This window comes from Mustela erminea, chromosome 12 (genome assembly GCF_009829155.1).
Source record: "Mustela erminea isolate mMusErm1 chromosome 12, mMusErm1.Pri, whole genome shotgun sequence".
Taxonomy (NCBI): domain Eukaryota; kingdom Metazoa; phylum Chordata; class Mammalia; order Carnivora; family Mustelidae; genus Mustela; species Mustela erminea.
Window position 1 is genome coordinate 61821017 of NC_045625.1, and position 18353 is coordinate 61839369.

The following is an 18353-nucleotide window of genomic DNA, read 5'->3' on the forward strand; positions in this document are numbered from 1 at the left end:
TTCTCTTCATGTATCTTGTTTTGGAGATCTACCTATAGAACTATGTAATTTTTTCACAATTATAAAGCAGAATTTAAAACATTTAAGAAATTCCTAAAAAGCAAAGGCATGGTGGCTTAACTACGTAGGGAGGAACTATTATATGTGACTTAAAAACACTAGATGAACAATACATCTAAATAGGGTTACTTCCTAAGAACATAAAGTAAAAAACAAAACCACCAACTTTTCAGTAATCATATTGTTTGCAATATTACTATTGCCTAGCCTGAAACTATAATACGTAGGATAAGTCAAGTCAATGATGCTGTTATTTGGAACTGAGAGTTTTCAAGTAAGAGAAAAAATAACAAATGGAAGATTAAAGAGATTAAATTGTAACTCCTTTCTCTCAATTTAATTGGAAATATCAATATAAACCTATGGTATATTTAAGTATTTCCTGGCTGTATCCAATGAGAAAACCTAGAAACATGATTAAACAAGTATTGATGAGCAGCCCAGACTATGTGCTCTAAATGCGATCTCTAAAAAGAACTAGAGTTCCTTGAAGAAATGGCTGAAGCCAGGCCTGTGCAGGACATAGAAGGGCTTGGAATATCCTACTATACCTGAATGCGAAGAAACCCTCAAGAATGGTTATGTCAAGCTCAACTTGAAGGAGCCTCCACAGGCCAGAGATTGGACAATTTGAGTACCAAAAACTTTAAAGCAGGTGTTAAAAATCTATTAGTTCATAATGATACTTTTAAGTAAAAATCTTACTGGCCAACCTTTGGAGGATTCTAAAGAACTTAACACTCAAAAAGTTTAGGACTCAGGGGCGCCTGGGTGGCTCAGTGGGTTAAAACCTCTGCCTTCAGCTCAGGTCATGATCCTGGGTCATGGGATCCCAGGGTCCTGGGATCGAGCCCTGCATCCAGCTCTTTGCTCAGCAGGGAGCCTGCTTCCCCTCCTCTCTCTGTCTACTTGTGATCTCTGTCAAATAAATAAATAAAATCTTAACAACAAAAAAAAGTTTAGGAATCAATAGTTTATCTTTCTAGTCTTTTTTTAAAAGGTTTTATTTATTTGACAGAGATCACAAATAGGCAGAGAAGCAGACAGAGAGAGAGGGGGTTAGCAGGCTCCCCACCAAGCAGAGAGCCCGATTCGGGGCTTGATCCCAGGACCCTGGGATCATGACCTAAGCCGAAGGCAGAGGCTTTAACCCACTGAGCCACCCAGGTGCCCCAACAGTTTATCTTTCTATATATGAAGCTGGTTGTTAAAGTTCTCTATGAAAGAATTATAGCTAATAAGTGAAGGAAAGATAGAAGGTGGCGTTCTTTTTGTAACACAACAAAATAGTGGATTTAGGTAAAGATTAATGGCTGCTAAACCATTAAAAGCTAATAGCAAATTTCACAATAAATGGATCAGAACCACAACACTCAATCTTAAGACCCCCCTCCAAAGGAAAGAAGTAGGTATTATGTGCCTCCCCATACTATGTAAGTAAGTAAACACCCTCTCTTAACTAGTCTTATCAGGTAAAGAATTTGAATCCAATCAAATCTCTAGATAGAAGTATAAGCTTTCAGGAAACTGAAAAGTTAAAATACCCCTACAGGGATGTAATCAGTAAGGCCCAGACTCTGGGAAAACTGAATGAACTGAACTGAACTGTCACAAATAAATTAGCAAGGAGGAAAAAATAGGTTAAGTCTCAACTTACAGATTTCACCCATCAATTAAATGTAATGGGTAGATCTTGGTTTTGATCCTTACTTGGACAACCTAAATATATTTTTGGAAAAGACAAGACTACTGATTGGTTATTTCATATTTATGAATCATTACAAATTTCATGTGGGATTTGTTGATTTGTCAGGGTTTCCAAACCATCTTTAGGTTCCGTGATTTACTAGGGAAACTTACAGGACTTTTTCATAGGGCAGCATATGGTTGTTTCCATAGCTATGATTTACTACAGTGAAAGGATACAAAGCAAAAAGCAAAGGAAAAAGGCACATAGGGTAAAATCAAAGGAAACCAAGTACAAACTCAGAATCCTCTTCCAGTGGAGTCACACTGGAAATGTGCTTAAATCCTCCAGCAACAAATTATAACACATGTGAAACATTATATATTAGGGATGTTCAGAAAAGAAAGAATACACGATTTTTATTAGGGGCTGATCACATAAGCACTTCAAGAAGCTGGTGTTCAGCACAAACCAATACTGTCTGCAGGTTAGGCACAGTGAATTATTGTTTTGTTTTTTATTTTTTTAAAGTCATGGAATGATGAGAATCCTCCTGAAAGCTAAGTTCTCAAACACTGCACAAACACCTTTTAAAGAAAATCAGTCTGAGATCTGGTATGTTCTTTTCTTACACACTTTAAAAAGAATGCTTTCAGCTATTTTGCCCGTTGAATGCTCTGAGATGTTAAGATGAAGGTGAACCTATAAAAGACAGGGAGAAAGAGTTAGGTCTAGGCAAAAGACCATGTTAGGTCACTTCGAAGGGAGGATTCAGCAAGAAAAGCACGAGAATGTGTTACAACTCTGATAAAGTCTTGACCAGTCCGATGGTAAGCTATGGTACAGATCACACTTGCTCACTGGTTGGAGGGTGCCTCCAGGAGAGTGTGGTCTTGGCTCAAACACTGTAGCAGGTCTCCAAAGTGGTGCTGCTAGAAGTTTTCAGCTAACTGCATTTCTTTCTTGAAGCTGGTCAATTTTTTTTTTTTCCCTTGAAGGGAGGAGCAGTGCACCCACCATAGTACTAAGGCCATTTACTGGTTGAAATGAGGTAGGGTTTGGGACTTGCTACAGAATAATCCAGCAGTGCTTAGGGATGCTAGTTTAGATTAAAAAAGACTGGCCAGGAGTTCATAATGGTTGAAGCTAGGGGATGGGTTCATTATACTGTTTTCTCAACCTCTGAATAAATTTAAAGATTTCTCTAATAAGTAATACAGTGCTTTGTGATTAAGTTAAAATCCAAACAAAAGGCTCATCCTTTTTCAGTTTTCCCATATATGTACAAAATTCAAAAAGTCAACACTCAAGTCTTACAACGAAGACAAGTAGTCTCCTGCCCAGCCCACCATATTCTTACCTTATATTCCCCAGATGCAACCATTTTTAATCCTCAGCTTTTTCTTTACATCTATATTTTTAAATAACATGCTCATACTTTGCTTTTTACTTTAAACTATTATTCTATCCATTCCTTGTGCACAGTTCATTTGTCTCCATTCTCCTCTTCCTTGTAATTGGTTAACACATGGCCCTGCTTTAAGTGTTCACATATTTACAATCCTTAGGATGTAAGTGACATTCTATTCTCTCCCCCGACCCTGCCACACCACCATGTATTAAAGATGAAGCACAGAAGGTTCTTTTGCAGAGGAACAAGGAGGAGACAGGATTCAAACGCTTGATTATCTGGGTCTAAACCCATATTTCTGCAAGGATGGATGAACTTTTTCTTGCTCTTAAGTACATTATACAAACTTTGTAAACTCAGTATTTTTTATGATTTTTAAAAATTTTTAAATGTTTTATAATATTTTAAACAAGTAGAAATCACAGAGAAATAAAGAAGTATGCTTTAATACCTATCCTTTCTTCCACAGTTCTTGTTTTCGCTGAATGCTTAACTGTTCTGCATCATTATTTTATCTCCATTCTGCCATGGCTGTTAAACTCCTGTACATCATAACATTTCAGGCACTCAACCAATCTTTTTGGCTTCAAAATATCTTTTAGAGAACTTGCTGTAGTCTAATCAGGACAGCTTGCTCTGTAAGGCCTAGACTTGTTCCACAGCTTTATGCTGGGATCTCCTTTCATTATTTCCTGTTTCCTTGAATACCACTGTCTTCTTTCTTGGTTTAAACCCTGAATGGGGTGGGAGTGGTTAAAATGGTCTTTCAAATAAATTAACCAATCCTTTTATTCTCAGTTTTATTTCATATGCCTACCTCCAAGGTACTTGGTAAATCCAAGGCCTGAGTCTTTCAAAGGTTGTTCAATGCCAGTTTAGTTGCTTGTTGTTGGCTTCTCATTCCTAGGTTCCAGTTTTCTCTGACTTGTTAAATTAGGTACCATTTACCCATTAGCTTCTTACCTTCTAAAAGTTCCTTGCTTTCTTTTCTGTGTGTTTTCTTCTATCTTTTGTGTGTCTCCTATGTCATTTTTTAATCCTTGGCGGGGTTTATGCATTGATTCTTTTATGGTCTTCTAGGAAGGTTTAAGAAGGACTGGAGATAAACAGACATCTTCCTCATCCATGTTTAAATGAAAGCCTTTTAGTTTCACTTACTACATACCCTGTACCTACTACATTCCAGCCACAATAATGTACCCTCAGGTAACCGTTATTTCCTACTTCTTTATCCTTGGTACTCTGCTATTCTCCTTCAGGAACACGGAAGTTATTTCCTCTACCTTGTACTCTCGGAGCCCTAGGTACTCTAGAAACTTGGGGTACATATTTCTAAAACAATAAAAAAGCAAGTTTTCATTGAGTAGGTACCATGTTCAAACTTTGATGTATTTGGGATATATCAGGACTACAAATGTTTGAAGGCATGCAACTTATTAAATAGAAAAGTCGACTTTTAAATAACTAAGGCTCTTAACTATAATAAACTATGACCACTGTATTTTGAAAAGATCCTCTCGATTTTGCTATGTCTCCTCTTTGTCCTTTAACTAGTTAAGTAGGACCACAGAATCCAATGAAGACCTAATAAAGGCTTTTTAAAGATTGCTTTTGATGTTAAAAACAAAAAACCTGTAGTCAGTTCAACTGTTAATTATGCCAGTATTCAATTTAAGTACAGGGAGTCCCCAACACAGCATTCTCCTGTCCCATAAGGTCTAATGTATAGTGGAGGACAACCTCTGCAAATTGGTCCAAGCAACTAACTTCTTTCAGCATCTGCACTGAGCAAAACTATGTAGGAGACTATTTGAAATACTTTTGTTTTTGAAATATTTTGGAAAGTGTTAGAACCTTGAATAACTTCTAAAACCGGGCTCAAGATATCCTCAAAGACTGAAATACAGAGAGTTAGGAATCTATCAAGACCAACTTGATACCTACGTGGTATTGAGGGCCAATCCTATAACCTACGCCAAGTATGAAACTAGGGTTCTTCCTTCTCTTATACTATGACTTCCTGTTCTCAGAACCTAATGTCAAGGTTATTCTAATGTAATTTATTATAATTAGGTACTTTGCATCCTTTAGAGTTTAGACAAAATCAGACAACCCTCAAATATCCCTAAGCTTATTGCTGAATCACTATATTGTGCACTTGAAGCTAGTAACATTTTAATTATACTGGAATTAAAATTTTAAAAAATCCCAAAGCTCAAGTTTTTCAGTAACATTTTCATTGGTCCAAATATTTGGATAGCTTTTAGAACTATCTTTTGGAGTACATGCTTTTGATTAATCTTAACTATGTGACATCTCAGCCAAAGCCAACTGTTTTCAACTGACAAAACAAATAAAGCCTAAGGAGTTAAATCTCAGGGAAACTAAGCATTATTCCTCAAAAATAGATTATAAATAGTAAAAATAGATTATAAATAGTAAACTACGTTTCCTTAGGTGACTTGTAGGCTCATACTAATTTTAGACTCAAACTTTATTAAGCAAAATAATATTAACGAAGCCTTCCTTCAAAATATGGATGGCTTCCTGGAGCTAATATGCTTAAGAACACCATTCACCTGGAGGCATGTTCTAGTTTAGCAAATCTTTAATGTCATACCACATGCAAAAAGCATTTATTCTAATAGATAACACTACTAAGTTTCACACCTTAAATGTCAAGCATACTCAGACAATTAATTTATAACTGCTTGTAGTAGGCATGGAAATAAATCTCATTCCTATAACACATTAACAACGGTAGATAACTGCTTTAATAATGTAAACAACATATTTATGTTACAAAATACCTATGCCAAAGATGAAACTTTATTTAAGAGTATTTACCAACCTGGCTTTATTAATCAATGAAATGCAGAAAGTTTGATTCTATTATTACTGGGTATTTTTCAAGATTATTAGGGGAAAAAACAGGTCAAGAAGATATTTACAGATGAGGATATCAAAGCTGCAGGAGTTCAAACAAAACAAAAAAACTTAACAAACCAAATTCTGATTCTAATGCCTGAACTATAAAATAACTACTACTCTGAATTCTTAACAAGTCTCTGGGGGTACTTAACTCGAAAAGCAGATTCTTGGGCCTTACCCAGGCCCAACCCAACACAGGAGTACCCCCTGTGGGAGTACCAAGGGTTTTGGGGTCCCTCTGGAATCTACACTTTAAACATCTTTCTCCATGAATCTATAGTGCTGCTGTCCAACCTTTTCAGAAACATGGATGTAAAGGGAGGATGTATACATTTGAAAAGGTGAAATCAATCCATAGAGTCATTATTTTAGGCACTAAGTGATCTTATAACACAATAGAAGAACAATGACAAAGCCACAGTCTTAACTTCTTCCGCCTTCCTTTTGATTATGGCATGTCAGAGAAAGCTGGAAGAAATATTTGAAGTCTTTGGTAAATACATTAGTAACATTCAAGTAACAATGGGGCAGACTGATTACTGCATGTGGGTTCTGAAATTAAACATCTCATTCTTGTTGTCTATACTCAACAATCAACAGAACACTGACTTGATTAAAAAAAATCTGCCACTCTTTCTCTCCTATCAAAACCCAGAAATCATTAAATTCTGACATTGCTTAAAATATTTTTCGGACTCCTCGGGACACTTGGGTGGCTAAGTCTGTTAAGCATCTGCCTTCAGCTCAGGCCATGATCCTAGGCTCCTGGATCAGGGTCAGAGTCCTGCATCAGGGTCCTTGCTCAGCAGATCCTTTCCCCCTCTGCCTGCCACTCCCCCTGCTTGTGGTCTCTTCCCCCTACTTGAGCTCATAAACACATTTACTCTCTCTGACAATAAAATCTTTAAAAAAAAATTTCGGGGACTCCTTCAGAAACAGATCAGTACATCAATACAGTCAAGAAAATTAGTTTTGTTACTTTATAGAAAAAAGAACTTTTATCTAAAAATACCACTTGTTTTATTCAGAACTGACTCAATGACTTCTATATGAAATAACTAAGGCTACTCAAAGACATAAAACATAGGCCGAGAATAGCTTGAAAAATCTTAAAGAATGCTGAAAGCAATGACAACATTATACTAAGATAATTGCCAGATGAGCTTTTAATTATAGTTTAGCATAAGTTACACTCTAAGTCCTAAGTGATGCTAGGACATTTCCACTTGACTCAGTCCCATGGTAGAGCCTTGACACTGTGTTAAAAGCAGCAGTTTAACCTATTTGATTTAAAAAGTCATATACCACTAATGAGCTATGGATTCTCCCCACAGAAAAAAAGGCACACAGGCACTTATGGACAAAAAGAACCTTTGGTTCAAGGTATCTGTTCCGCAAAATCATCATAACTGGAGAGACAAAAATTTTTTTAATTATGTAAACAATGCTACATATAGATGTTTTATTTGCTACATACATATGTTTTATTTTATAACCATGCTTCTTTCAAAATTATAGTATGGTAGAATGGTTCTAAGTATGTGCTTTTGTGAACTGGGGCTTAACGCTTATCAGCCAAGTTAAAACCTCTCTAAATCTCAGTTATCTCCACTTTAACACATAAAAATACCTACACTTCACTGAATTTTTATGAGGATTACAAAAACAATCTCCACTTTAACACATAAAAATACCTACACTTCACTGAATTTCTATGAGGATTACAAAAACAGTCCAGGTAAAGTACTTCCTAAAATAACACTGTCAGGCACTATATAGTTATTAAATTAAGCTACTATACTTTAAAAAGAATATTTTTAAAAAGATTTTTATTTACTCACTTGAGAGTGCGAGAGAGGAGAAAGAGAAAAACTGAGACAGAGGGAGAAACAGACTCCCTGCTGAGCTGGGAGCCCAATGAGGAGCTTGATCTTAGGACCTAGAGATCATAACCTGAGCGAAAGGCAGACGCTTAACCATCTATGCTACCCAGGTGCCACTTTTAGAATATGTTGGAATAATTTACTAAAAAGTAAAAACAAAAACATTTGTATCTGAGGTAAACTGACTTTTCTATTTTAATAGGAACACTACAGAGCATATGATTACAAAGACTCTTAGCTAACATTTACTCAGGTTTAAAGATTTCAACTTCACCTAACTATAGAAAATACTCATTCTTAACATACAATATAGATATAAGGGGTGCCTTGCTGCTCTGTTGGTGGAACATGTGATTCTTAATCTTGGGACTGTGAGTTCAAGCTCCATGTTGGGTATAGAAGATTCCTTAAAAATAAAATCATTAAAAACAAAAACAAAAACAAACATCCAAAACCATTTTCCTTCTTTACATATACACTTCCTTATCCAATCAGGTGTTTTCTAGCTTACTTTTCTACAGAAATGAGCTAAAATTTAGAAATCAAGATCTCTACATTAGATTGCTAAGTTTAATAAAGCAGTAAAGAAAGCAAATCACTTGGGATGCCTGGGTGGCTCAGTTGGTTAAATGTCAGATTCTTGGTTTTGGCTCAGGTCATGATTTCACAGTTGTGGAATCAAGCCCCAAGTAAGACTCTGTGCTCAGTGTGGAGTCCCTTTCAGATTCAGATTCTTTTCCCCTCCCCCTCTGCCCTTCCCTGCTTAGGTTCTTGGGTGTGCTTTCACTCTCTCTTCTCTGATAAAATCGTAAAAAAAAAAAGTAAAGAAAAGAAATAAAGAAAAAAATTACCAACAAGAACAGTATTCCTAAATTCACTTGTTTGACCTTGTGGGGGCGCCTGGGTGGCTCAGTCGGTTAAGCGGCTGCCTTGGGCTCAGGTCATGATCCCAGGGTTCTGGGATCGAGTCCCACATGAGGCTTCCTGCTTCTCCCTCTGCCTCTGCCTGCCTGTACTTTCTCTATCTCTCTGACAAATAAATACAATAAATAAAATCTTAAAAAAAAAAAAAACTTTTAAAAAAAATTAACATATAATGTATGCCCCAGGGGTACACATCTGTGAATCGTCAGGTTTACACACTTCATAGCACTCACCATAGCACAAACCCTCCCCCACGATGCTATAAGACTAAGGGGATGCCTGGGTGGCTCAGTCGGTTAAGCAACTGCTCAGGTAATGATCCTGGAGTCCCAGGATGGAGTCCCATGTTGGGCTCCCTGCTCAGAGGGGAGTCTGCTTCTCCCTCTGACCTCTCCCCTCTCATGTTCTCTCTCTCTCCCTCTCAAAATAAATAAATAAAATCTTAAAAAAAAAAAAAAAAGAAAAGAAAAAAAGACTAACTAAAGGTGCGCTGTGAACTTTAAAGAAGAAGGCATCAGGGAAGATTGAGATCTAGTTTAACCCTAGATCAAATTCAGAAAGTTCTTAGAAGGACCAACTGTATAATTACAGCTTATTAGATTAAAGCCTAATAGAGTTAAATTAGAGCTTAATTTAACAGGAAAACCAGGATTAGTCTCAGAACAAATATTCGACCATTACAGAGTATTTTTCCCCCACTCATGAATTTACCAACACCTCATAAACATCAATTTTCCATAAACACATATTGACTTTGCTTTCTATGCAAAGCTAGTACAGATAATGACTGCATAGTAGAAGACAGTCCCTCATTCAAAGTTACATACAGATAATTTAGCTAGACTGAAATATCTCTTTTAGAAAGAAACTTATTTCTAGTAATTTTGTCTATATGAAAACAAAATGGGAAAAAACAAGCCACAAACCACCTAGACATGTGCAAAATAAGGACAGTCAGATTCCTCAGATATTACATACCACCTTTGGCCTTTCTATCAGCCCCCTTTCCCATACTATTGTTTAGTAGCAGGTGTCTGTCAATTGCCTTTGCCCCAGCCTTACTAGTGGTTATCAATGAGTGGTCTGCAAATATGAATGTGCAGCAGAAATCACCCAGAGGACTTATTAAAACAGATTGCTGGGCCACTCCAAGACTGATTCATTACATCTGGCATGAGACCCAAAATTTACACTTCTAACAAGTGATGCTGATGCTGCTGCCCAAGGAATATACAGAGAACCATACTAATCTGAGGGCAGCTGTTCTCAACCACAGCACAATCATACTAGAAGTTCTTGAGGGAAGTCCTAGAAAATTAATGGGTACCCCGAGTTGAAACACACTAGTCAGGCTAATTAAAAGAAATCTAAACCAAATCTACTGAGAACAGATGATGCTTAATACAAAAGCAGGGTAAGATTTTTAGCCCTTATCTGCTGATAAAAGCAGCCAAATAAGGAGTCAAGATTAAATTCAGTATGGTGGCCTCAGTTGCTTACATACCTCGGGTTAAACTCAACAGAAGCTGGATGTACGCTGCCTGCTTTAAATCCCAGGCTAAGTCTAAGTAAGTCTTTAGGGTCACAAAATGGTTGACCTTTGAAGACAACAGAATCATAGGTTACTATCAATCCCATGTACCAAGTTTAGGCTGAGAGGTAACACTGCATATTGGTTAACTCTTTGCTCTGGAGTCAGAACATTTAATAGATTTTGCCTTTGGCAAATTACATAATTAAACCTTGGTATCTTCATTTGGGAGTTAATGAAGCTAACACTGGGGCTAAAGATCACGGGTCATCCATGTAAGAAGATACATCAGAATCTGGCACCTAAGATTTAACATAATCTAAATCGTCATAAGCTATGCCATACACATACTACCTTGATATTAACCTACCAGAAACACTTAAGAAATTACTGTCCTTTCCAAGTCTACTTTTTAATCTTCAGTCATCATCAGGGTGTTTACTCTTAAAGATGACAGTCACATCCTTATGGATTTAGATGTTCAGGACTGTAAGTGTTAAACTTTAAATACCTTACCTATAGAGAGAGAGCAGTTAATGGAAATAAATACAACTTTTAGAAAGCTTGGAAGTATTTAGTACAAACTTACTATGAAATAAGGGGAAACTTCATGTTCTTTCTCTTGACTCCTTAACCATTTCATGATTTATACTTGCCTGTATTACCCTGATGTTTGCTCACTTCTGAATCCCTTTCCCCCCTTTTTTGGCCCAAAATACCACTAAAAATACACTTTCATCAGGCATAGTCTCTCCTGGGTAATCATGACTTTGGGAGGAAAAATGGCAGCTCTCCTCACAGCCATGTTGTACATTCCCATTAAGCAGGTACGTTTTAAAAACCTTAAGGAGGGGGCACCTGGGTGGCTCAATAGGTTAAAGCCTCTGCCTTTGGCTCAGGTCATGATCCCAGGATCCTGGGATAGAACCCCGCATGGGGCTCTCTGCTCATCAGGGAGCCTGCTTCCTCCTCTCTCTCTGCCTCTCTGCCTACTTGTGATCAAATCTTTAACAAAACAAAACAAAACAAAAACCACACCTTAAAGAAAATTTCAGAATTTCTTAGAATCTAAATCTCTTAAGTATAAATTCAATATTCCTACTACCAACTCTTTTCCTAAGTACTTATGACATAATGGTTGAGTTCTAAAAATACAAAGCCCTTGCTAAGACAAGGGTAAATGATAAGTGGTATCAAACAGCAATTAGGAAAAGAAAACCCCCACAACTACTACTTTGTACCAGGCACTTTGACGTATTTGCAGTAGATGTGAACCATAAAACGGACAAGCCTATTCTAGGCCTTATGACCGATGAACTACAAGATCTTCACTAGAAACCTTCAACAATTCAGTCTATGTCCATCAAAGAATCTACAGAAAAGGGACCTTTAGAGGGCACATTGGTGGCTCAGCTGGTTAAATGTCTGCCTGGAGTTCTGGGATCAAGCCTTGTGTTGGGCTCCCTGCTCAGCTGGGAGTCTGCTTCTCCCCTTCCCTCTGCTCCTTGCCCTACTAGTGCTGCACGTGCTCTCAAATAAATCTTAAAACAATAACAACAAAAAACCCCTTACGAACAGTAAAACTCTTAAATCTTAAAATATTTCAGATAAATCTCAATCTGTTTATGAATTTATAAGGTTTTAATCTTTAATTTTTGAAGGAAAAATAAAGATTAGGAAAATAAATTTATGTTTTAGAACCTTGTCTACCACAAGATTTTATTTGGCTTTTTGGGGTTCCTTGGTCCCATATACCTCTCTGCCCTGGCTAAATGACAGCCTGCTCAAATTATATTATTATACTCAGAGGTTTGGAGATATGATTATTAATTAAGCAGTTTACTCTAACAGGAGAGAAATGAGGTTAGTTCACTGAGGGAAATGATAACATTTAGTACAAAAAGGGAATGGGATGGTAGCTTTTAAGTACTTAATGCCTATTTAAGTAAGCTTAAGTCCAAAAAAACTGAGAACTTCTGTTGCAGAAGTAAAAATTAATCTAAGGGGTCACCAAATCCAATCACTTAAATTTTATAAGTTCTCTTTGCAATGTAGTATCTCTAACTAATCTCGCTAACTATATGACTGAAGATGGCCAATGCTTGTTTATTGCTCACTCTTCAGGGCAGATGATTTTCTCTTCAGAGATTTGACTGTTTTGAAGTTTAGGTTATCCTAAATTTACCACCTATGTTGTAAAGAACTTTCTCCTATACACAACTTTTAAAATGTGAAAGCTATCATGATCCACATCTTTTTAAACTAAATACTTAGTTCTTTCATCATAATTTTACATTTTGGATTCTACTCTGAAGATACACCAGGTCCTGCTGGTATTCTTAAATAATATTCCAAGTAGGGAATAATCAGCTCAGTACAACAGTAACATTACCCTGATTATTCCAGCTACCTTTTGATAAAACATCCTTACAATATAACTACTTAATAGCCACATTTTATTGACTCACTTGGAGTTTACAAAAACAAGAACAAAAAACAACAAAATAAAACAAGAAAACCCCCACAGTCCAACAGCACTCCTCAATGCAGCCTCTATCGAAGGAATCAAGAATCAAGAACTTGTTTATTAACTTATTGAGAACAACAGGCACTTTACTACAGTTTTTAACTTACTTTCCAGTAACGATAAGGAACGAACCTTTGAAAGATTTGTTAGATCCATATTGGGGCATGATTCTTTCTAAGTCATGATTCTTTTCAGCGTTCTGTTCCTTGAGACTCTAATCCAAAAGCTCATCTATTTTACTTTATACTTTGTTTTATATAGTCTTTTTCTCTTTTTGAAGATGTGAATGACATTCACCTACCACTTAAGCTTTTGTCATCTTTTATTTCTCAAAGACAGTTCAACTATCATTAAGTTGCCAGCTGTGAAACATTTAATACTATCACATAAAAGTATTTAGATAAAATAATTTTAGTCTTCTCATGCATGCTGGATTTAGACTCTTTTATTAACCTTTATTCTAATCAAGACAAATTTCTCCTTCCAAAAACAAACAAAAAAACCGCCAAATACATGCTAAGGTATAGTGACTTGTGCCCTAATATTACACCAAACTCAGGCCTATCCCTTGAAAGTCTCACTCCAAAACCGAGTCCCCTAAAATTGTTAAAAATTTAATAAGCCTTAGTTCACTTACCGTTTAAAGATTATACTAATTCTCACAGTGATACTTCATAAAATATTTTTTTTCACCAAATAACTCTTCTTCTATTTTCTAAGAAATAAAATTCAAAGCAAATCAAGAACTCTACTTGTTGATACCAGATATACAGATAGCTACAGTCTTCAATAGTCTTTGTTACACATTCACAAACTCAGAGACAGATTACTGTCAACACACCAACTCTAATCCCTTTCTATCCCAGACTCAATTTACCAATATTGCCAGTTCTGGCCAATTCTGGATCTTAATATTCATTCAACATGTTGGTTACATGGTACTGTATTCACTGTATGAGGTCTCATTTGAAATAAGCCATGTTGGCAAGTTAGCCACACCACAGGAAGTATCAGAAAAATAATGACTAATGAGATCTACCTTTGACCCCTTTCTAGGCATCCTGGAAATCTGGGTTAACACCAAAGTCTTTTACACGATTTCATGGGGGGGGACATTAAAACCATTTAAGAATCTTGAGCTCTTTTATTTGATCAAGATTTGGTAGCCTAATATTTTCCATGCATATTAAGGTTATCATTTGAGTGATAACAATTTCCTTTAGTGTGCTGAATAAATACTAAATCTGCCCCAATGGTAACTTTTATACTAGAATTTTGAAAACGTTAAAAAAAAAAAAAATCAATTTTGAAATCTCAGCCCTCAAGGCAAGTTCTTAATACTGTTTTCATAAGAACATTTAAAAACGGGACACCTGGGTGGCTCAGGTCATGATCCCAGGATCCCAGCACTGAGTCTGGCATCGGCATCCAGCCCCCTGCTCAGAGGGGAGCCTGCTTCTCCCTCTGCCTGCCTCTCCCACTTGCATGCACTCCCTCTGACAAGTGAATAAAATCTTAAAAAAATAAAATAAATTTTGGGACACCTGGGTGACTCAGTCGGTTAAGCGGCTGCCTTCAGCTAAGGTCATGATCCCAGGGTCCTGGGATTGAGTCCCGCATCAGGCTCCTTGCTCAGCAGGGAGCCTGCTTGTCCCACTCCCTCTGCCCCTGCTCATGTATGTTTGCTCGCTCTCTCCCTGTCAAATAAATAAATAAAATCTTTAAAAAATAAAATAAATTTTAAAAAAGAACATCTAAAAACATTTCATTGAGAAGACAAGAAAGGGAGTGACTGTTGGGTATGGGTTTTTTTGTGGGGAGGGGATAACAATGTTCTAAAATTGGTTTGTGGTAATGTAAAATCCTGTGAACACACTAGTAACAGTGAATTGTACCCTTTAAATGAGTAAACTATGTATGTGAATTTTCTCAATAAGTTATTTAAAAGCATTTCAACTTCATCCTAATAGCTATACTACTCTACATGTTATTAAATACCAAGAAAACCAAACCAAAACAACACCCCCCCAACAAAAAACCCAAAAACTAGATCATAGAGGAAGAGACAAAGAAACCCTTACACACACTAACTTAAGCCAGGCATTAGGATGTCAAAAACAAACCACTTAGGAGCCAGAGATGACTGAACATTAAGAAGCCCTTGTTACAACCACTGAAAGGGTAACAGACTGAATATGACCCCTAAATGATTTCTTCAGAAAGACTATTATTTGAAAACAATCTTGAAATGGAAGGCTTTGTGTCCATAAACAAAAATATGAATGAAGTCCTCAATAGCATGAGCACTTACTCATCATACTCGATATGATAAATAACGTCTTCATCAGCAGCAACAGAGTCTGAATTAGACGTAGAGGGTACACTGTCCAATTTATTTGTGTTCTCTTTGGAATTATGATTTACATTTCCATTAGTCCTTTTACAAGAACTGCCATTCTTCAGTGGAGTTTTGCCACGTGAATGTCCATCAGAAGCTCTAGTAACACTACGTATACGGGCTTCAAACCAAGCACCAAGGCCGACATCTCTGGCATCCACCAATTCATTTACCTAAAAAGAGTTTAAAATTAGTTAATGAAGCTTAATTTCATCTATTGCTTCAAAAACCATACTATAACTCAAGTTATTTTGAGAGTTATCACGGTTAGCATCATTTACAGCTATTCCTGTTTAAAGTAATTAGAAAGATTAGATCAAAACTATTCTTTTTGGATTATACTGTCAAATCTGTTATTTACTATTATGAAAATTAACTTTCTTTCTAATTTTATTCAGTGAAATAGGTATTTTCTTTACTCCTTGCCTGGGTCTACATTAGACTTTTAGAAATATCATTCTTGTATACCTAAGTGTTCTACCAAGTCATTAAATAAGAATGTCACTTAGTGAAAATCTAGGACTTCCTAGTATTGTGGCTGTTACTGATCTGCTTAATTTCTTCAGAATCCTAGAGATAACTTATAGTCAGTCTAACAGAAAACAGTTAAGTAGCAGAAAAAACTTGAATATGGGGAATTATAAACATGTATAAGGGGAAGAATCCAGCAAACCCATCTATAAAAAATGGTGCAAGTTCTATCACCAGTTAATAACTCACTAGCAAATGCATTATTTAGTACCTCAAAGGAGAAAATAAAGAGAACAGAGCTGCAAAGACGCAAAATAGATGTATTCAAGTCTAGTGGATAATTCAGAACTAAAACATGCAATCTGACAAAAGGAATACGGTGCATTAGAAACCATGTGTATCAGTAGAGTTACAATGTGGAAGCTGGTTAAATAAAACACACAAACACACACAAAACCTCTCCAGAAAAAAATCAGGCAATTGGTCTAAAGGTAAGGCTCTTTCAAGAGCAATAACCAAGAGACCTAGAGACTGCCCCCTTCAGCTTTTTTCATTTTTTAAAGCCCTTAAAAATAAAAAAGACCTCATTAATACAAGATGATCATCTAATCAAGCTAGTTCTTCCTGAGGGTATTAGAAACCACTTAAGTTATCCAACAGAATTCTGATGGATTGTATAGCTTGGGACCAGGGCGGAGTTTATACTCAAAGTTAAATATCCATATATTATCCAAGTCTCTCTTTAGGCTTGTTGAACTCTTTTTTTTTTTTTTTTTAAAAGATTTTATTTATTCTTCAGAGAGAGAGAGGGAGAGAGAGCGAGCACAGGCAGACAGAATGGCAGGCAGAGGCTAAGGGAGAAGCAGGCTCCCTGCTGAGCAAGGAGCCTGATGTGGGACTCGATCCCAGGACGCTGGGATCATGACCTGAGCCGAAGGCAGCTGCTTAACCAACTGAGCCACCCAGGCGTCCCTAGGCTTGTTGAACTCTAACAAGCTTAATAATTCCTCTTTTACAAGATAAGAAATTAAAAGCCCTGACAAGTTAACTTGCTCCAAGTGAAAGCTCATGAACTGTAAAGCTAGAATTTGCAGACATCAACGTTGAGGTTTATGTTCTTGCCACTGTGTTAGGAAGACTGATGAGAAGATGACAAGATAGGTAAATAGGAACTTCAAAGGTTAAGTGATGAAATAAGGTATTAAAAGATAAAAATCAGAGATGAAACACAGTATACATACATTAATCTATGCATTAAATGGACACAGTCCTTTTCTTCCTAACAGTCACTGATAAGTTTAAAGATACTTTTTTCTTTTCTTTTTTTTAAAGATTTTATTTATTTATTTGACAGAGATCACAAGCAGGCAGAGAGGCAGGCAGAGAGAGGGGGGGAAGCAGGCTCCCCACTGAGCAGAGAGCCGGATGTGGGGCTCAAATCCAGGACCCTGAGACCCCAGCCCGAACTGAAGGCAGAGGCCTAACCCACTGAGCCACCCAGGCACCCCTAAAGACACTTTCTTACATGCAACATTAGCTAAAACAAAAAATAATCAATGTGAAGGTTGATCAAACTTGGGAGAATAAACAGACTACTCTTTCACAGCAAATCAAATTGTAAGGTTTTTTTTTTTTTTTTTTTAAAGATTTTTTCTTTATTTATCTGACAGAGATCACAAGTAGGCAGAGAAGCAGGCAGAGAGAGAGGAGGAAGCAGGCTCCCTGCAGAGCAGAGAGCCCGATGTGGGGCTCGATCCCAGGACCCTGGGATCATGACCCGAGGCAAAGGCAGAGGCTTAACCCACTGAGCCACCCAGGTGTCCCAAAATGTAAGGTTTTATGTAGCACTTTGCACTCATTACAGCAGAGAATAGAGGGCATACAGTTGATACTGAAATAGGTAACAGAAACATAAGGCAATCTGAAAATACTCCATTGCAGATTCAAAAGAGAACTCACTATCTCATAAAAGGTAGGGCATTGAGTAAAACAACCTTGGACTTACAACTGTAAACAAGAATTGCAAATTCTCTAGTTGACCATACTTGACAATGTATATAAACTGGGTGGGAAAAAAATGCTTCTAAATTTAAAAAAGGATTCTGCACATTACACAGACATACTGAATTACGTCAAAATTGAATGGGTCAAAATGCATGCAAGAGATTAAAGATCCTTTGTAAAGCCTGGGTTTTGAGTATGGAGAAGAGGATAGTTAAACTTACACGAATAACATGAGAACAGGATACTGCCATGGTAATTTCTTTGATCTCATAGTAATCCAGCTGAAAATTAAGAACTGCATTGATAGGATATAAAGTTATGATATGCTATGATAAAAAAAAAAAACCTCTGTAAAATAGGTCTAGAGGGAACATATCAACATAATAAAGTTCTTATATGGAAAACCCACAGCTAACATATTACTTAATGGTGAAAAACTGAGAGCTTTTCCCCTAAGGTCAGGAACAAGATAAGAATGTCCACTTTCATTCAAGCCCTAACCACAGCAATTAGACAAAATTAAAAG

At 36.7% G+C, this 18353-nt stretch overlaps 1 protein-coding gene across 3 annotated transcripts in view; it reads right to left on the reverse strand.

Moving 5' to 3' along the window:
* UHRF2 (ubiquitin like with PHD and ring finger domains 2) overlaps positions 1-18353 on the reverse strand; it is an 84675-nt gene that overhangs the window by 51314 nt on the left and 15008 nt on the right. For all 3 annotated transcript variants that reach the window (XM_032306567.1, XM_032306565.1, XM_032306566.1), the window contains one exon: positions 15266-15525. In XM_032306567.1, the coding sequence (XP_032162458.1) occupies positions 15266-15525 (260 nt within the window). The remainder of the gene's footprint in view (positions 1-15265; positions 15526-18353) is intronic.